The sequence below is a fragment of the Rhagoletis zephyria genome, unplaced genomic scaffold, assembly GCF_001687245.7.
Source record: "Rhagoletis zephyria isolate East Lansing unplaced genomic scaffold, Rhagoletis_zephyria_1.1 Rzeph_scaffold_00078, whole genome shotgun sequence".
Lineage (NCBI taxonomy): Eukaryota > Metazoa > Arthropoda > Insecta > Diptera > Tephritidae > Rhagoletis > Rhagoletis zephyria.
The window spans coordinates 407,413-426,358 of record NW_016157162.1 but is presented as its reverse complement, the minus strand read 5'-3'; the positions used below and the strand labels follow the sequence as shown (position 1 = coordinate 426,358).

Genomic DNA, 18,946 nt, shown 5'->3' with positions numbered 1-18,946 from the left:
TTCAATCACACATTGTTTAATACATTTTGTTGCGATTACAATACAAACAAACTTATTTTTAGAAAAAAACATTTACCGAAATGAGTTTGAATGATTTGAATGTTTTTCGTTCATTCATTCACATTCTTCCATTTGAAGGTAGAAATTTTAAAACAAAATGTATATCAAGGAATATCAAACAGATATTTTGTTGTTGATTCTGGTATCGAAAGTGTCAAAAACTGTTCTAAATTAAAGCGTGCCATGTGAATACGTTTTACGTACTTAGTAGTGATGTTTATATGTTGACTGCTGTTGTGATATAGTGGTTAGAATCCGCAGCATCGGTGGGCCTGGGATCCAGCCCAGTTTCCGACTAACATTAAAAAAGAAAATAAAGTTTTTTTTTAATAGTGATTGCCTCTTGGCAGGCAATGGCAAACCTCTGAGTGTATCGTTCAGTGACCCGACCAATTTCAAAAAACAGTATATTGAATGGCGAACGGTTCTTCGAATGCTTAAAATGCATGAAATGCAAACCATCTTCCGTTCTGGGGTGAAGTAAAGCTATGGGTTTCAGCATTTGTCAAAGCACACACCAAAATAGGAAGAGAAGCTCGGTCAAGCACTTAGCAAATATCGTCAATGTTATTAGTTTTTTTTTATCAAACTCGAATTCTTGAAACTTTTTAATTTCTACTACTTCCAACTGACTATTTTATTCTAAATTCTAAGTTAATAAATACAAATCATGATTTTCGGAAAAAAATAATTTTGTTAATCTTGAAATATTAGTCCAAAAGTAAAAACATTGGAATGTGGTGAAATATCAGAAGTTTTTATTGGACCACAAAATCTTCGGCGTAATTAGTAAAATCGCAAATTAATCGGCATACCTACAGTTGAACCTTTCCCACAAATACGGGAGAACCTTGGATTGACGTATACCTCTAAGAACCGCGTGCATATATTGCTCTGCCGATATTTCCATTAAGAATCTCAAAAATTTTCCGAACTCATTTAAATTGCGCATTCAACTAAATAATTAAATATACAGTACATATGTATCTCTGACGTTCTTTCACTTTGCAATTCCATGTTGCCATACTCGCATAGCCGCCGCCGCTTTAGCCACGAACAAGTCAGCGCCGTCACAGAATGCTCACGGCTCGGCAGAGCGCTCTCAGCAGTGTATACAAAAAGTACACTCACGTTTGGTGGGCTGTCATTTGTAAAGTAGCGCTCGGTCGTCGTGGTTGCGTGTATCTGCGAGATAATTGTCTATATATATACGGTGTTCTTTTAGAAAAGTTTTAACTTGGAGAATTTTTCGAGGTTTTCACAAATAAAGGAGCATATATGTATTTTGAAATATTTCGCAAGTGATTTTCAAAAACGAAAGAAAACAAAACGCGTACAACTTCCTGCAACGTCGAAGAGTCGTTCAAAACAAGTAAACATTAAGGCACTATAAAAACGAAAAGTGACTTTAATCAAGATTTTCAATTGGTCAAAAAATTGCATACGAAAATTTTACGCTAATATTTCGTAATCCGCACAAAAGTTGATATTGGTAATATACCGCTGAAAAAAAGAGCAAAAAGCGTGTCAGAAACCGGGAAATTGGCAGTGGTCAGCTGAAAATTTTTGTTTTTACTTAAACATCAGCCAAAAAATACATACATACAGCAGTAACCTACCGACATCCAAACACAGAATTTTTTTACGAAACTACGAAACTCAAAAAAGACACTCATAAAAAAGTACAAAAAATTTGAAATTGCTGCATTTGAGATTCCATTTTTTTCTCTTCGTACAAATCGCTCGTTTATTCGGTTGCCTTAAAAAATCGGTTGTTCGTTCGAGTATTATAATTTAATTTTTTTGTTGTTAAATTTACTGAAAATTGGCGTAGAAGGCCAAGTGAAAGTGTCAAGTGAGTTGAATTGGATTTTTGTAGACTGACACAAGAAACAAAAGAAAAATACAAAAAATTGTATAATAAAAGCAGCAAGTCGAAGCAAAAGAATCGGTGACGTGGTTTTGTTGAGGTTTTGCTAGAAAACAAGGAAACTTTATAAAACAAATTTTCCAAATCTAAAATCTAAAAGCAAAAAATCGAAAGCCAAAAAAGTCTTTCGCAGTGAAACTCAATTAAAATAATATAAATATTTAAAATCAATCAAACCGAGCGTAGCAGCCGAAGTGAGCACCTAAAGCGAGTGTAATCCTTCTTTTATGTTATTAAGAAACCATAACAACAACAATTACAACAGCAATATGAGCGGATACAGAGAGATGTCAAAACTGGAGAACAGTCGGTAGGTGTTAGAATTATTTACATAGGTGGCATATGCATGGATAGTTCATACATACATACATACCACATACATATATTTGTATATTTGTATGTAAATATATAAAAATATTAGTTATAATATAGCAACACCCACCCACCAACTGACCAACTGACTGACTCACTGCCTAACGGGGTGTTTACATGACGCGATTTTACAGACAACTTTTAGTTGAAAGCAACAATCGCTTGGTGTGAACGGACTTTCAATTAAACGCTTCCAATGAAGTTGGTGGGCAGCCAACTTTTGATTCAACGAATAGCCTCAAGTAAATACCGCATATGTAACTCACCAGACCCTTGTCACATTTAGCGACCAGCAACATTTCCCTTGTGGTGCAAAATTGTGTATGCAGCGCTGACGTGTGATGCAAGCGACTTCAAAGAAAAGTTCTGTTACTAGCAGCAATTGCATAAATGATGGCAAAAAATTATTAATAAAACCTTGCATTGCTTGTGGTCAATGAAAACGAAAGCGGCGCTGGGAGCATCGAAAAGCAGGTGTGTGTAAGGGTAATACAGATTTCTGTTCTATGCTCATAACTGCATCCACCGTCTTGTGATTTACTGCCGTCCCTAAATTGGAGCGCAAAGCGTTGCGTTTTCCCTTGTCAACGAGTGTCGGCGCGCGCTATCCCCAAATCAACGCGTCGTAATTTTTGACGTTTTCTCATTTCCTTTCGTTTTTATTCCCATTTCCTCTTTCACTTTTTTGTCCTTTCCCTTTCTTTCCGTCTTTTGCATCCAGCTTCAATACGCAACGCCCTGTCAAAAATGCAAATTCCATTTGCTCGGCGTTAGCGCCGCGTTATTGTGGGATGCTTCATACAAACTGTATGGGCATGAGGATTTTTGACAGCGGCTTGGCGCTTGACGCACCAATTTAGGGATGGCACTTATTTCGCTTTGCAAATTTTATGCGTTCACCAATATTCTTTTTTAATAATTTTCATGTACAAATATGTGTGTATGTGTGTGCGCTCGTTTGATTTTACGCTCTTTGCGCGAGAAAATCTCTTTAATAAAAATGGTTAGCAGGCAAACTCTGCAAACAATAAAATATAAATTAATTAATGCTGAATGAATATGATTTTGGTGCGTCTTGCCGTCACCAGACCCGATCAGTGTTGCCTAAACATACACTCACGCTCATACAAATACTCGTAGTTAGTTGGTATGCCAAAAACCACAGCACACAGTGACGTATCTGGTAGCGAAAATTTATCGTACGATACGGTGTGGTGCGGCAATGGAACTGACAAAAGGCGAAGAGTATTTTATTTAGTATTTATGGGTGTAGTTGCTTGTTTGTATGTATTGTTTGCAGAAATGGAATCTCCCAACACATACTTGGCCAGAGTGTATATTTATTACTTTTATGTAAGTAAAAAAATTTGACTTGAGAGAATTTTTTAGTAAAATTTGTAGTAGACTTAGTAGATAAATTACGGAACATAGGACTTTTAGTTCTACCGCTTGTGGCACACTTTCTGCTGATAAGAAGCAGTGTAGCTCACGACTCGATAAGTTTATCTCATCAGTAGATAATATTTTTATCAAAAAATTTTTAAACATCGGCATTTCTATGAACTAAGAAAGGTCTGAAAATCTAGAAAGTTTCAAATAAGTAATTGAACTGTAAAAAATGTTCTATGCCCTTAGCAACTTAAACTAGGTAACGCGTTCGACGAAGTATTTCTTAAGCGTCTTTTTTCGTAAAATTTTTTTTATGCCTCCTTTTTTCGCCGTGAAAATACTACCGCGCCTTTATTTGTGTCTAGTGACAATAACTTCACCACAAACTGACAAAATTTAATAAATATATAGTTTATTCTTAAAAAAAAAAAACTGTCAATTAGGGTTTAACACTTTGCAATACTTTAAAGACAAATAAACAAACTTTGGCAAAAGTTTCAAGCTTTTTAATTAAATTTCCAAGAAAAATTTTGAATATGCAGTTTTGTAGTCCATTCAATTTCAGTACAACAATATGCAAGTTTGAAGTAGCTAGGACTTACCGTTGATTTCTGGCAATTTTTTTGCTGGCGGTGTTGCGCATTTTCTTCCATAAAAAACTCGAATTTTTCTCTACCTGTAGTTCAAAACACTATACCAAATGATTTCTGATGCCACTGAAATTTTGTTGAATGCAATTTTTATGTATTTGAAAGATATTCCTATTTATTCGCCAATCTAATACATTTTTATTTTTTTGGCATTTTTCCATAACTGCTTTTTACTTTTAAACAATAAAATTCGTCTGAACAAAAATTGCGAAAAAATTTAATTGAAACTTAAGCGAAAAACTTGTTAAATTTTTTTAATAGAAGTTTGCTGTATTGTACCAATCGTATGACTACTGGTATATGGTACCAATAGCTCAATATAAAAATGTACAAATCTGTACAAAAGTACCAATCATGTGAAACTGCCTTTACATACATAGATACAAATGTATATTTATAAGCGCAAAATTCGTCTGCGTTTAATAGCAACTGCTCCCATAAGCTTAATATGTACATATGTATGTAAGTATGGGAGGAAAAAAGATAAAAAAAGGAAATGCCCCAAGAGTCATAAAACGTATATGGGCACTTAGCAGCAAGAAGAAGCAACAGCTGATATTCTGCAAGCTTTGACGCGCCCATTGCGTATGGCAGAGATTTGAAATCACTTTTCGCATAGATAAGTTGCGTTTGTCTGTAGAGGAAATACTTATTTTTTATTTATTTTTTTTTGAAGCGTGAGAGTTTCAGATGGCTTTTAATTTTTATTTGCAACAGTTAGGGCCGTTTTCTAATGTAAGCAGTAAAGTTGCCTTTACTAACAGGACAGATAAATTGTTCCTCACTTTAAAGTGTTTTCGTTTTCTTACCTTGCCGGTAAAAATTAATTTGTTATTCCGTATAGTGAAACTTCACTACATTTCCGGGAGTGAAACTTCACTACATTCGTCATAAAATTTTAAAGGTTGGCTATGCAACATAAGCAAATATAGAGCAAGAGGAACTGTTAGCAAAAACCAAAACCTTGGTTGAAATATCTAATATATCTGACTCATGAACCAAAACCAAACCAAAATTTAAAGTTGGGTACAAATTTTAAAGGTTGCATCGGGTGAGCAACAGTTTATCGATTCGAGAAATTAATGCGCTGATGAGAAAACGAAAAGTCGTATATCGAGACGATAAAGTGGCCGGTAAACTAAAGGTTAGATGAGAAAACGGCCCTTAATGAGGCATTTTGCCTGGGTGAATGCTGGAATTTCGAAAAATCCTAAGCTACTATATGTATGTATGTGCAAGAGGTAGCGAATATAAACAATTTCGTATGGCAATTAAAATTTCTTAATTTCAGGTGTATGTAGCTATGTGTGTGCAACTCATGATTACATGTGGATATATTAGACCGTACCAGAAAAAAAGCGCACATCAAAAGATGGTACTGTTACAAGTTTAACGGCGTCATTATAACTCGATCTCCGCCCTCTTCCACCGAAAACGCTACATCTTTTAGAGGTTTAAAAATTATTTTGAGTCAGCATTCTTTCATCAAACTGCATAAGATCGTATTATACACGATATAATTTTCTTTTGACTTCAGCACCAACTATCGGTTCTATTTTTACAAATCTACATATGAATGTGTGTATGTATGTATGTCTTCTTATGTTTCAACTAAATATACCAAGTTTGAAACAAATCAGAGCATACACACCTGTTTTAAAAATATCTCGACTTTTAATTTTGGTGAATGAAAGGAATGAAGGAATCACTTCTTCTGTAGTTGCCCAGCTCTGGCCAAGAGGAGTGCAGGCTTTTTAGGTAGGCTCTTCTTTAGCTCTCTTACGGAATTATCACGAGTAGGAATAAAACCGATTCTACGCTTTATAAGAGCCTCAAATTGGTTCTCTGAAGAATAATCACCGAAGTTCCCGTATTCTGCACAGTGGTACCACAATGGACCTTCAAAAGATCTAAGTGAGTTGGTAACTTGAACCGACTGCCACATCAACCTAACCTAACCAATACATCAAGTGATAATAGTTTTCATAAAATGTCTACGCCCGTGAGTAAGCTTTTGGACTCGCTAATTTTTCACGTATCTAATCGATATTCACATGTGATTTACCCATTATTATCAGTTAATACATGATAAAAATCTTTAGTCGGCACATTACTCATTTCAAGTGGTTTAGGCATTTCGTGTTATGTACATAAATATGTATGTGCGTGAATCATTTACAACTGAAAAACTAGTTCACTATGTAGATCTAAAAGCTACGAGTACTATATACATATGTACCTACATATTTGTATACTTTTCAACCTATCTAAATATGTGACTAACAAAATTACAATTCCTAAATTTACTAACTGAATAAATTGAAGGTCAAATATTAACTTATACCTACAAGACGCATATGCCTATACTACATACAATCATATGCGTTTAATATTTATACTAAATAAATAAATGCATATGTGTGTATGTTCATATGTAAGTATGAATACCTTACTTACCTTTGCTTTGACCGTTTTCCTAGTGCGTGAAAAAAAAAACTGAATAGTCAAAATAAAATCTGAAAATAAGTTCATATATTTAAAAACCTGACTCAGCCCATAATAAAAGCGCTAAAATTACAACAGCAAATGTTGTGGTTGTTGGGATGTTTGTATACCTGTTTTTTTTTTGTTTTTGGTTTTTTGGAAAATTGCTTAACATTGCAAATATTCACACTGACGAACTTTATTTTAACTTTGTGTACTGTGTGACCCAATATTCGCTCTCCGCAGCTGTAGACTTGTAAGCTGCTTATTTTCTTTTGGTCTAAGTACATACATGTATGTATGTATGTATATATAAAGTTATATGGACACAGAGAGTGTTCGAACATGACTTTTTCATAATTTTTTCCCACTCTCTCCGGCCCATAACTCGGACTGACCAAAGTGGGCTTCACCCACGCTTAGCAAGTAATGATTTGTGACAGAATTTTTGACTATTCTAAGGAGTTTAAGCAATGTTGCTAATCTTCTAGCTTATAATTCTTAGATTATTATGTTTTGTTACCACTTGAGTTCGTTCAGTATGGCTTAGCCTTATTCTCATACAGTTCTATGAGTTCCACTTCACGGATTCAGTCCTAGGAAGAGTACTAGGCTTCTAAATACCTGAAGTGTCCCTTTCCTGGAAAAAAATATTTTCCATTCCATTTCTCATTTATTCACCCTGTCCATGAACCCAAATGAGACAAACGTATTTAACAATCAAATGCGATGGTTGTTAGTAGACGGCACTCAGCTAGTTCTCCACCAGTTTCGTGGTAACTTCAAGGCCGGGTCAAGGTTGGATAATTTCCAAACGGACTTGCGTTTCCCTACACTGGTGGGAAGAGAGGAACTTTCAGATGTGTTAATCAGATACCCCTCCTATGACGCCCTAAATAGTATTGGGACCATAGGCATACTAGATATGACTTTCCTGCTGAAGCAAAGTTCATTCCTCTTCCCAATTATTTAATTTTGTTTGGAAAGAAGACTTTGAAATTGTATTCAAATTAGAAGCACAGAAGGCAACCTTCCACAAGGCAGAGACTAATCGCAAGAAAGTAGATTATTAAATATCGAAATTCATAATAAAAGTTATTGGAAAGTTCGAGTTTACATACATAAATGAAATCTTAAAGCCACAAAGCGAAACACCCCAGCACAAATCGATTGATCTTCAAATTATGCCTTGCTTCTATTTTTAGTGGCCTTAATGGCATATTTTTTTTATTATAGTACAAAAAATCTCAACCCACTAAAATGACATAGGTATTAGAGTATGTTAGCATATACATATGTACATACATATGTACATCTGCATGTAGTAACCCACATAACCTATCACAAATCAAGTACTTTTTTTATAAGTACTAGTATTTTATCAAACAAATACCACGACAAATACTCTTATAATACAAATACACGCAAGCTCCCTAACTCAATACACGCAAGCTCCCTAACTCAATACACGCTCTTCTTCGCAATTTTTTCACTCTCTTAAACTTACACTTTTGCATGACAATTGGCAGCAAATGATAAACCGGCAGCCCAACCCAACAAGTCAGCTGAGTAAAGTGCTAAGTGGGAGAGCGAAAAACAAAAAAAAAAAAAAATATGTCAATTCTAAAGACCACAAAACCTGTTTCGCCCCTCTACACTGTAAATAGCTATACAGTTTCTACGTGTGTGCCAATGACAACTGGAATTACTTAGTAGGGATTCGTGTCAAACCCCGCTTCCAATTTCAGTGCTTCCCCAGAAAATGTTCTAGTAGCTTCCTCAAATGTTGGTATTGTGTCAGGCCATATGGAAAATCAGGCGATTTTATTGTGGTATTCTAAAATCGTATTGCGCATGACTGACATATGAGGGCAGATAAAGGCGCCGAAAAAGCCGGGAAGATAAACATACGTAGTATAAGTAACGATATGTATGCCGGTAGATGATATTTAGTAGTACTCGCTGTAATGACAAGTCGTTGCAAAAGCGCAGAAGGGAAGAAAGTCAGCGCACTTTTAGTTTACACTGTTTGAGGTGAATTGGTGGTAAAGTTACCGGTTTATTTAACAAAATTGTGCGCGCTCATAATTTTTTGATTGCTACTCGACTACTCATACATATTAACCTCTTTCTTCATACTGCACATCTTGCATTCATCGTAATTGTTGTGTAACATGGCGTATATATTTTCCAACTTTTGCTAAGAAAAAAAAAAAAAACAAAAAGCTTCTCGATTCATTCCACGAAGAAAATAAAAACAACAACTGAGCTTAATGTTCATTAAATGTCGGCTAGTTACAAACAACTTCGTTGCAGACATTGGAAACGAAGACATTTCGTAGCTCATTGCCCGCCGCGGTCGGGGTAAGCGACTAAATTTGTCTGTTCCGATTGGCTGAAAATGTGGCGTGGTTCGCAGTTCTTATGCTATGAGTATATGTGCAGGTTGCAAGATAACTGTGAAAGTTGTTGATAGGGGAAAGGGTAGCGGCGAAGCAGCCGTTGCGGGCGTTTTGTGAATGACGTACGTACTTATCTAGATATGTATGTATGCATGCATCTTAAGCTTTTGCAAGAGATAGGAGTGAGATGCAGCGAGGTGCGGGAATGCGTCACTCGACGTTCGGTTGGCATTGAAAATGAAAAGCCGGTAAGGCATGGCAAATAAGAAGGTACAATGCGTTGCATAATTATAATACCGCCACATATGAACCAGTTTTGACTATTTACTTTTATAGTATTTAATTTAATTTTAGTTTCTTACAAAAATATAGTTCATTCTATAATAAATATCATACAAATCCACATTTCAAACTTTTTGCAGAAATTATAAAAATTCAGCGAATTTTCACCAAAATTGTACACTTTTTTTAAGTAATTTTTGGAAAAGCTTTGCGTATACAGTTTTATAGCCACTTCAGTTCCAGTATAATAAATAGTTAGTTATATAATATTTGAAAAAATACAATATGTAAAAATTTAAAATAAAATGAAATGAAAACCCCTAAACTAAAATAGGTTTAATAAAAAAACTTTTAAAATTTAAAAATAATTAATTGTTTTAAAATACTTTGAATTAAATTTTATAAAAAAACGATGGCTAAGTAGGGCGATCTTGAAAAAACATATTTACATATGCACATAAATAATAAAAAACTAAATAATATGAAGGAAAACATATGTAAACTAAATAAAAAACCTAAAATTATATTAATTTTTATACATACAAATATGATATTAAGTTTTGTAAAAGCTGAACTTATATAAAACTATAATTTTAAATTTTAAATTTTTATTTTTAAAATAATATTGAAATACATTTTATAAAAAATGAGTATCCACATACTATGTATGTAAACTCTATATTAAAACAAATTAACTAAAGTAGAATAAAATGAAATAAATTAAAATAAAACAAAATGCAAGAAAATAAATGTAGATAAAATTTTATAAAAAAATTAGAACTTATAAAGTTGTAATAAAATCAAATTTTATAATAGCTTAACTAAAGTTTAATTAAATAAAAAAATTGAATCAAATTCATAAAAAATATAAAAAATAACATAAATTCCAATAACACTAGTTTCATTAGAAATATTTTTTATTATTTGACTTAAATTTTTAAAAATATTTAATGCTGCTGATTAAATGATAAACAGCTAGAAAAATTTTTCGGAGAAACCTACATATGTAAGTATTATGTACATACATACATATGTACATATTTTCGAACTCCTAAAGCCAAATCCATTGCAATCACATGTGGTTCAGTGCCTAAGGGTCAACCAACACCTTTCTAATCATCAAAGTCATTTAGGGACATATTGGGCACATTCATACATTCATACATATTCGCTTCTTCTAGCGCCATCGCTCTTTACAGGCTAAATTTCGACAAAGAATGCCATTTGACATTTACTACATACATACATACATATAAGCTTGCAACTAAATATTTATGCAGAGTGTGAAATTAGCCTGAGAAGAATTTTTGGCATGATTTGTGCTTCTAGAAAAAGTCACTCAATAAATAAATTTACCCTAATCGCAATGCACTAAAAAATGTCATGAATTTGAATTGCGGTAAAAAAAAAGTGCATGAAAGCGCTATAAATGGCAGTAAATCATTCAATTAAGCGGATCGCGCGACCTCTTGCTCACTCTCTACCTCTCCCCTGTCCCTGATTGTAATGCTTTAAATCCGAGAGCTTCTAGAAATAAATCACCAGTCTTTTTGATGATAAATTTGTTTCCACGAATGTTGATGAATGTGTATATAGGTACATGTATTTATATGTATCTTTCTAGATACTTTTTTTATTGCCCTAACTCACTCTAGATTACATACAATTCCCGTTTGTAAGCATACACCTTAATTCATACATATGTAAATACATACGAGTACGTATGCTCATTCAAATGGTTCTGATCGCCTCCTTACTAAGTAGTTAAACGACTACCGGCTTTTGAGCTTTCTAACTATTCGCTTGCGTCACTAATTCACGAGATACTTGTATGTTGACTAGCGCGTACCACCCGTTGTTTTGCCAATTGATTTTCATATCAGGTGATTTATCTGGAAGAAGTCGTATGTCTGTAGCGGTAGCTCGCTGCTTCTCTGCTCTTCTCGACACACGCCACCATCACCCATCACCTATAGAATGGAAAATAACTATAGTAGAATTTTCCAGAAATATGTACATAAATTTCGATTAATAATTTTATAAATATTATTTATAAGATAAATAACTTTGACGTAATAAATAAGTGCTAAGCAGAATTTGTAATAACAAATTTTAGATTATACAGGGGCACATAAAAATACTACATACATATAAAATAAAAATAAAGAATACAAGAATTGATTTGTTTCAATTAAATCAATAAGATTAAATGGTCGAGTTTAATGTCAGCTGGTAGTAAAATGGGTATTTAATTATTAACACATGCCGCTTATAAGTTACGTAGACACATATTTATGTATATTTATATATCATAACAATTAAGGTGAAGTGTTATAACATCCAGTGAATAATTACAGCTGTTACTTAAAGTAAGTCAAGTGAACTTTAGCGCGTCTGTACGCCTCTAATCGATATTACATATATGTACCTATATACATATGTATGTAAGTATGTAAGTGCATAGTTACGTATTGCCTAGAGTTCAAGTGTGACCAATAAAAAAGCAATGCTTGGGTCACTTTGTTCGGCGAGCTGAATATTGACATAGGAAATGGTGAACCGATTTCTGCTCTTCTTCATTTCGACAACTTCTACATAAAGAAACTGGTTGGTACATACATACATATCGTTACCTTAATATATAGCATTTTCAATTTAAATTAAACATTTTTCAGATTCAATGAAACTCTATTCAAATTAAATGAAACATTCTTAAAAGGAAGGGAAAAGTTTCATTTAAACATTTTAACGGAGCGTTGAAAAAACTCTATAGAAAATGAAGTACTTTTTTTCTGCGAATTTCTCTTAAAGGCTGTTTTTATTTAAGAATGTAACTAATTTTATGTTGTAGTAGATATTTTTAAAATCCAGTAGGTGTTTCGTGAGTTATCGGCAGACTTTTGTACAATACCGGATTTGAAAAGAAATTGAGTTATTGCCTTTCTATATTAAGGTAACGATTAGGGTGATTTACTCGGTTTTTCCAAACCGGTTTTCACCGTTTTTTTGGAAATCTTGATTTTTCGAATATTGAATAAACCGGATTTTTTGTTCGAATAAACCGGTTTATTTTCATTTAATTCAAATCTTGACCTCTGAATAAAACTTAGGTTTTTCGAAGGTTTGTAGTGCAAAGGAAGGCCCTAAATAATTACATAATTAGATTCTAGATTATTTGGTAATGAACAGTACATCATATTTGAACCGAATAAACGAATACTTTCTTCTTGTTTTTCCGAATGCGAAGCATCCGTGTTCTGCTTTTTTATTGCAGAAGTACACTCGGAGGCTTGCCATTGTCTGCCGAGGGGCGAACAATTTTGAAAAAAACTTTTGTTGACGTTGCTGGATCCAGAAATTGAACCAGGAATCTCCTGAGGCACCTCTCTGCACTCGGCAACGGTGGCAAGCGCACTACTCAAAACCGAAAAAAGTCAGAAAAAATGCAATAAAGTATTAAAAGAAATCCAAACGTGAATTTTTCACAGGTTTTTATTTATTTCAATTTTGATAACTTTGATTTATTTTGCTTTTCTCTTACTAAATATCTTTAATGTTTTTACTTATAGTTTTATTGTATTTTTTGGTCACGACTTCATACCAAGATAAATATTTTCACTGTATAAAAATTATTCAAAATAAACCCGGTTTTCCTTAATTTCGAAATCGGTAACCGGTTTTTCTTAAATTGCAATTTTTAGAATAACTCGAACCCCGGTTTTGGTAAAAAGGCGAATAATCGAATACCCTAGTAACGATATATGCTATTTTTTAGTACTGTAGCAATACCACAGCGTTCTGTGACGATGCTGGTAAGAATTATTGCACGAATATATTTAACTTCAAAAATTTCTTCAGATCGTCTTGCGTTAAGCCTCGGCCATCTATTACAGCTCGCTAATTCGATTTCCGAACCTTGTGCAGCTATTTCGTTGCCTCCGATATTTCAATGTCTGGTAACATAGCAGAGCGTAGAATTACTAGAAAGAAAAATTCCTTGCATTCCGCAATATTGAAGAAAGGCTGTAACTTGTTGCACACTTAATTCAATTCGTACTTGTTTATTTTATACGACACTCTTCCAGCGAAACGCACAAAACGTACGTACGTACTTTTAAAGGTACACTACACCTATTCATACATTGTTCATAATTTATGGTTTAAAACACGTTTTACAACTATTTAATGCGTCGCGTAATTGAGTTCGATAAAAAATCTTTAAACGACGAAAGAATTAAGTAATATGTTTTGTACCTCGCTAACATCACAGGCACAGCTTCAAATATGCTATCTTAAATATATGTATTTAATATTCAATTGCAATTATAATTATGCCATTAAACTTTATATTAAATTAAACAAATTATATTTCCTATTATATTTTTATTATTTTATGCGCAATTTTCATTTATGACTCGGAATAGAAAATTCTAATGAGGATTTATTTAAAATATCATTTTCGCACTAAAAAGATCCAAAGAGACCTTGCTTATCTTTTTATCGTTGGACTTTAGATGCCCAGACTATACAGTACCTCCCTTTGCTCTGAGGAATTATTTCTACACAAGAATTATCTCCATCTTTCAAACACTGGCTTAAGAATAACTTTATAGAACAGGCGAATAGAAGATGGTCTGCTGAACCCAAAAGTAGGGTAATAATTACAATACATCTCGCCTTAATTAGTGGGTCAACTCTTCCGACTTTCGTACCATTGGTTGTCTGGCTGAACTGAGTACCTACAGCTGGAATGACTGGGACTTTATCCTTTGGCTTACATCAGAGTGTCGAATTGGTTTCACTTTCAGGGAAATGAAGAATATAGTAAACATTTACAACGGTATAACAACGAACCAATAACGGTCTAAATGTGTCTGCCTCTAAAGTACAGAAAATTAAACTTTAGTATGGATTTTAAGCATAAGTATTGTGTATGTAAAAAATAATCTGATGGAATGTGAAAGTAGGAAAAAGGAAAATAAATGCCGTGCAAATTTCTAGTACTTGCAATTTCATCACAATTCTAAACGCATCATTCAATCATCTAATTAAGATGATATTCGTATGTACGTAATAATTATGTATTGTAAACGTATTTTGCGCATTTCCCAATGACTCTCGTCAATACTTTGTTTTCACTTGACAACATCATTCTCGCAATCAAATAGATCTAATGCGTCGGAGGGTGTTCCCAGCACAAGCATTTGGTTTGATATTGGCCAGATGCCAAGTAGACGCTCACTTTTGCTTGTAATGATCACTTTTTTTTTTTAAATTACTACTTTAATTTTATTTTTATTTTGGCGCTAACAACAGCACTTTTATGCCAATAAATATTTGTATGCAGTTACAAACATACATACTTATATCTGTATTTGTTTATTTATATGGATCTGTGCTTATGTATGACATAAAATACAGCGCAGATGGCCTGATTATCACCTGATGCGCGCGCACCTTATGCGAGGTGTGGGTGGAAAAGTGCAGAACGAAGGACACAGATATTGTGCTTTGTTTGGGCAAAATTGCAACACGCTCACAGATACATTCACAGTTTTAAGTACAATGCAAAAGTTGCCATCGCCCGCAAATGTTGATGCAATTTGTATCATTTCAGTTGTAATCTTATGAGCTGATTGGCGTTGCATTCCTTGAAGATAAGATACGTCTGTACATTTAAGTTTATAAATAGATACATTCGATTTGCTTACTTAGTCTATTGTGTATGTTGTCTGTTAGTTAGTAATATTTACCTCATTTTTTCTTAGAATGGCGGGCATAAACAAGTTTTGATATAATCGAAACTTCCCCTGCCTTGAAAAATAGTAATTTTTGGTATTTTATTTCACCACCGATTGTAAATATGTTGTTTTCGTAGTGTCACACTTTTTGGCAAACAAAAAATGTCGATGTCCACAATACTCTACTGGCCTTAACCGCCAAAATAACGTAAGCAAATATTTTTTTTCAAAATTTTCTTGTTGGTGCAGAAATATTACTAGCGTATTTAGATGCATTTCTACATCAAAAAAAATTGCGAAAAAAATGTTATAAAAATTCCTTTTAACCATTGACTCGGAAGAATCAACCATCGAAGGGTTTATAACTGCCATTTTCCTGGATTTGCGATAAAAGTCTGTGGCATCAAAAAATATACACTTCGAAAAGCGTTAAGTTCGGATTTTTATTTTTTCTGTCAAATTCAATCGTTATTTTGTCATTAAATTTTGAATCATAAAAGATTTAATATGGTCCTTAAACCGCAGGTTCGATTATAACATCTAAAAAATAAATCCAAATATCGGTTACTTTTGATCGAAAAATTTAAAATCACTAAATAACCATTAAATTTGACCGAAAAATAAAATTCAAGATTTAAGGATTATTTTTTTATTAAAAAAAGTAAAAATCAAGAATTTTAAAATTTATCTGCCTTAAAACACAAATTTTGTACTGAAAAAAAAAAAATGTTTGAAGGGCAGATAAATCTTGAGGTTAGTTGGAAAAACCGCACTAAGAAAATGGCGTAAAAAAAAATCTGAGAATTGTTGAATATATTGTTGAATTCAGAGAAAACATCAACAACTAACGACTATTTTCTGTAAAATAAATATTAGCTTAACTTCATTTCGAAATATTTAGAAATAATCGTATATCGGATGATAACAGTACCTTTGAACAAACAAAATTACGTATTTTCACAACTTTTTCTTGGTTTAAAAACGTTAGAATTATATAGTATTTGCAATCAAATGAGTTATGCAAAAAATATGGTATACTTGGGCCAATTTTAACCCTGTGTTTAGAAGGTGCCAAAATTGTACCACATTTAATTCTTCGAATTTAATTTTGAATTTTGAGATCGAACGACAAACGTTGAAACGTTTTATGTCATTGCGCTGCCGCCACGCTGCTTTCATTGCTATTATACACATATACCGTGAATCGAGATCACGCCACTCCATGTCAAACCAATTTGGTGGTAGTTTATTTGATGTTGATTGATATAAATTGCTATAAATTATGGCAACAATGAAGAGATAAAAGCAACTTTTAAACTCATTTGATCATTGCATACTTAGTGGGTCATTTGAAGTGTTAACTGCTAGCTGCAAAACTGCTACATTTTACCAGTGCTATTGCCTACTTTACCCGTCGTGTGAGTAGTTTTAATAATTACTTTAGTTACTTAATTGATATTACAAGTGTTCAGTAACGTCGCCAGACAAGTGCCTTCTTTTTACAATCGCTATCGTAAAATCAGTAAGTAAAAGGCTTAGTAAATGAGTGATTGAACTAAATATTATGAACATATTGGCATACTGGGTGCAACGTGAGTCAACCCAAAAAATATTAATCATAATTGTTTGAGACCTTTACGAACTTTCTTTTATATATATATGTAGGTCTATACCAACATTGCGATATTCACAGTTTTAACTGTAAATCGCAGATTTTTAGACAAACTGAAATTTTTTTATATTTCATTACAGTTTTGTTAAAATTACAGATTTGGAAGTAAATTTTTAAGTAAAAGACGGGCGATGGAGGTGCAGCGTATCTTCTTTTGAATAAAAATGGCTCAGCTGCATTTCAATTATACGGTGAAAAAACATTCAAAAAAATGCCTTCGTTCTTAAAGGCTACAGCTTTTTTTTTTGCTAAAAATACAGTTTTCCTTCAGAATTCACCGCTTTTTTTTGAAAAAAAATCTGGCAGCACTGGTCTATACATACATGCATACATTCATATTTGAGCAACTTTAAAAAACAGCTTGGCTCTATTTCGTAAATTTTTGCTCCAAAGCACAAAAGCATTGGGCACTCAGCTAGTATGTACTACTAGCTATTATAGTTTAGGATGTCATTTTAATAAAAGTTTGAAACATTGAAATTGAAAAAACATTTTATTTTCGTCTCGAATCAAAACTTCTAAAGCCACACAAGTTAAATAGTTCTTTCATAAATCTTTGCCTCTGTTTCCAAGAGCAGCAATCATTTGCCGGTCTCCCAGACGTTCAAATTCCACTACATAATTCTGTAAATAGCGCACACGCGTATTCAATAAACACTGTATGTACATATGTACATACATATGTATGTATGTTTGTTAGATTACACATGTGTACAATTGATTAGAGAGGCTCAACGTTTGGTGGTATCTTGACACTCACACTACATACATATGTACATAGTTATTCCATGCGCATTTCTTAAGCAGGCGGGTTGGTAAATTTCCTTCACTGGCTGCCTGTTGTCTGGAGTGTGCACGCACTCACTGCGTGACCAGGGACAATAAATGCGTGTAGATAGTTGGACAGATACAAATGTTTTGGGAATAATTGTATGATACCTAATTCTAGGCACTAGGTTCTTCATTAAAAAGACAACAACAAAAATTTTAAATTTACACACTTACCTACATCTGTGAATGGATGTAGCATGTGTAGTCATGGACGCCGATTTTATGATGCCTGTTTTGCCTTTTTCTGTTCTCTTCAGAAAACACTTCCATTTTAATTCCATAATTCTCACAGAAGAAAGTGAGTGGGAGCATTTTTAATGAATACAACTACATATACAAATATGTTTGTATGTGATTACATGCGGGTATGCTGCACGCAGTAGGTACATTGCCTTACAAGTCACGTCTTAAACGCATGATTACCGCGTGCATGCGTACGAGCATAATCATTACTACCATAAGTATACGCCCAACAGCTGATTGACAAACTAACTGGCAGACTATGCGTATGTATGTATGTACAATGTATTTACTATGTCTAGCTGATTGCGCCGCTCTCTGGCGACGCGGTTGGTAGAGTTGTTGATTGGCCAATGCACTTCTAATTGTGATGCTTTATGTTGTGACTAGGAATGTTTATCGCGGGATCCCGGCCTTTTCAAGGTCCCAAAAACCCCGGGATTCTTGGCAAATAATCCCGGGATTTTCGGATTCATAACTTGCACTGATGGCAATAATAAAAACTCCTTTTCTTGACCAGTATTGGCCACATAGATAGGAAATTTTACACACAAAAAACAATATATCCGCGAAACCATGTGCCAAATATAGTAAAGTTGGGTTTTTAGTTTTTCACACTGACGTCAGTAATCCAAAAATAATTTAAAAAATTCAGTGAAGTGTGCTTAGAGAGGAAGTACGGGCATCACACTAAAAAAGAAATTCTGTAGAATGTAGTCAGATTCACCTTTTCGGTACATAAGGACTAGTAAGTATTGAAAATGTCCTTTTAAAATTGTATGCTTGAAACTTCGTAATATGTGCTTTTGAAAAAATTATATATTAAGGACTTATATAAAGTCGATAATATCCTCGAATTTCGTCCTTCCAACTTTATCAGCTTAAAAAATTAC

At 33.6% G+C, this 18,946-nt stretch overlaps 1 protein-coding gene across 2 annotated transcripts in view; it reads left to right on the top strand.

Annotated features, from left to right (window-relative positions):
* The first annotated feature begins 1,191 nt into the window (after positions 1–1,191).
* Positions 1,192–18,946, top strand: part of LOC108373194 (uncharacterized protein YGR130C) — a 32,149-nt gene continuing 14,394 nt past the window's right edge. The window contains exon 1 of one of the 2 annotated variants that reach the window (XM_017629065.1): positions 1,192–1,432. Coding sequence is in view for 1 of the 2 variants with exons in the window: in XM_017629057.1 (XP_017484546.1) it covers positions 2,218–2,300 (83 nt within the window). In the remaining variant the exon portion in view is untranslated. Of the gene's footprint in view, positions 2,301–18,946 lie in introns of both variants that reach the window. The other variant, XM_017629057.1, reaches the window with a different exon arrangement.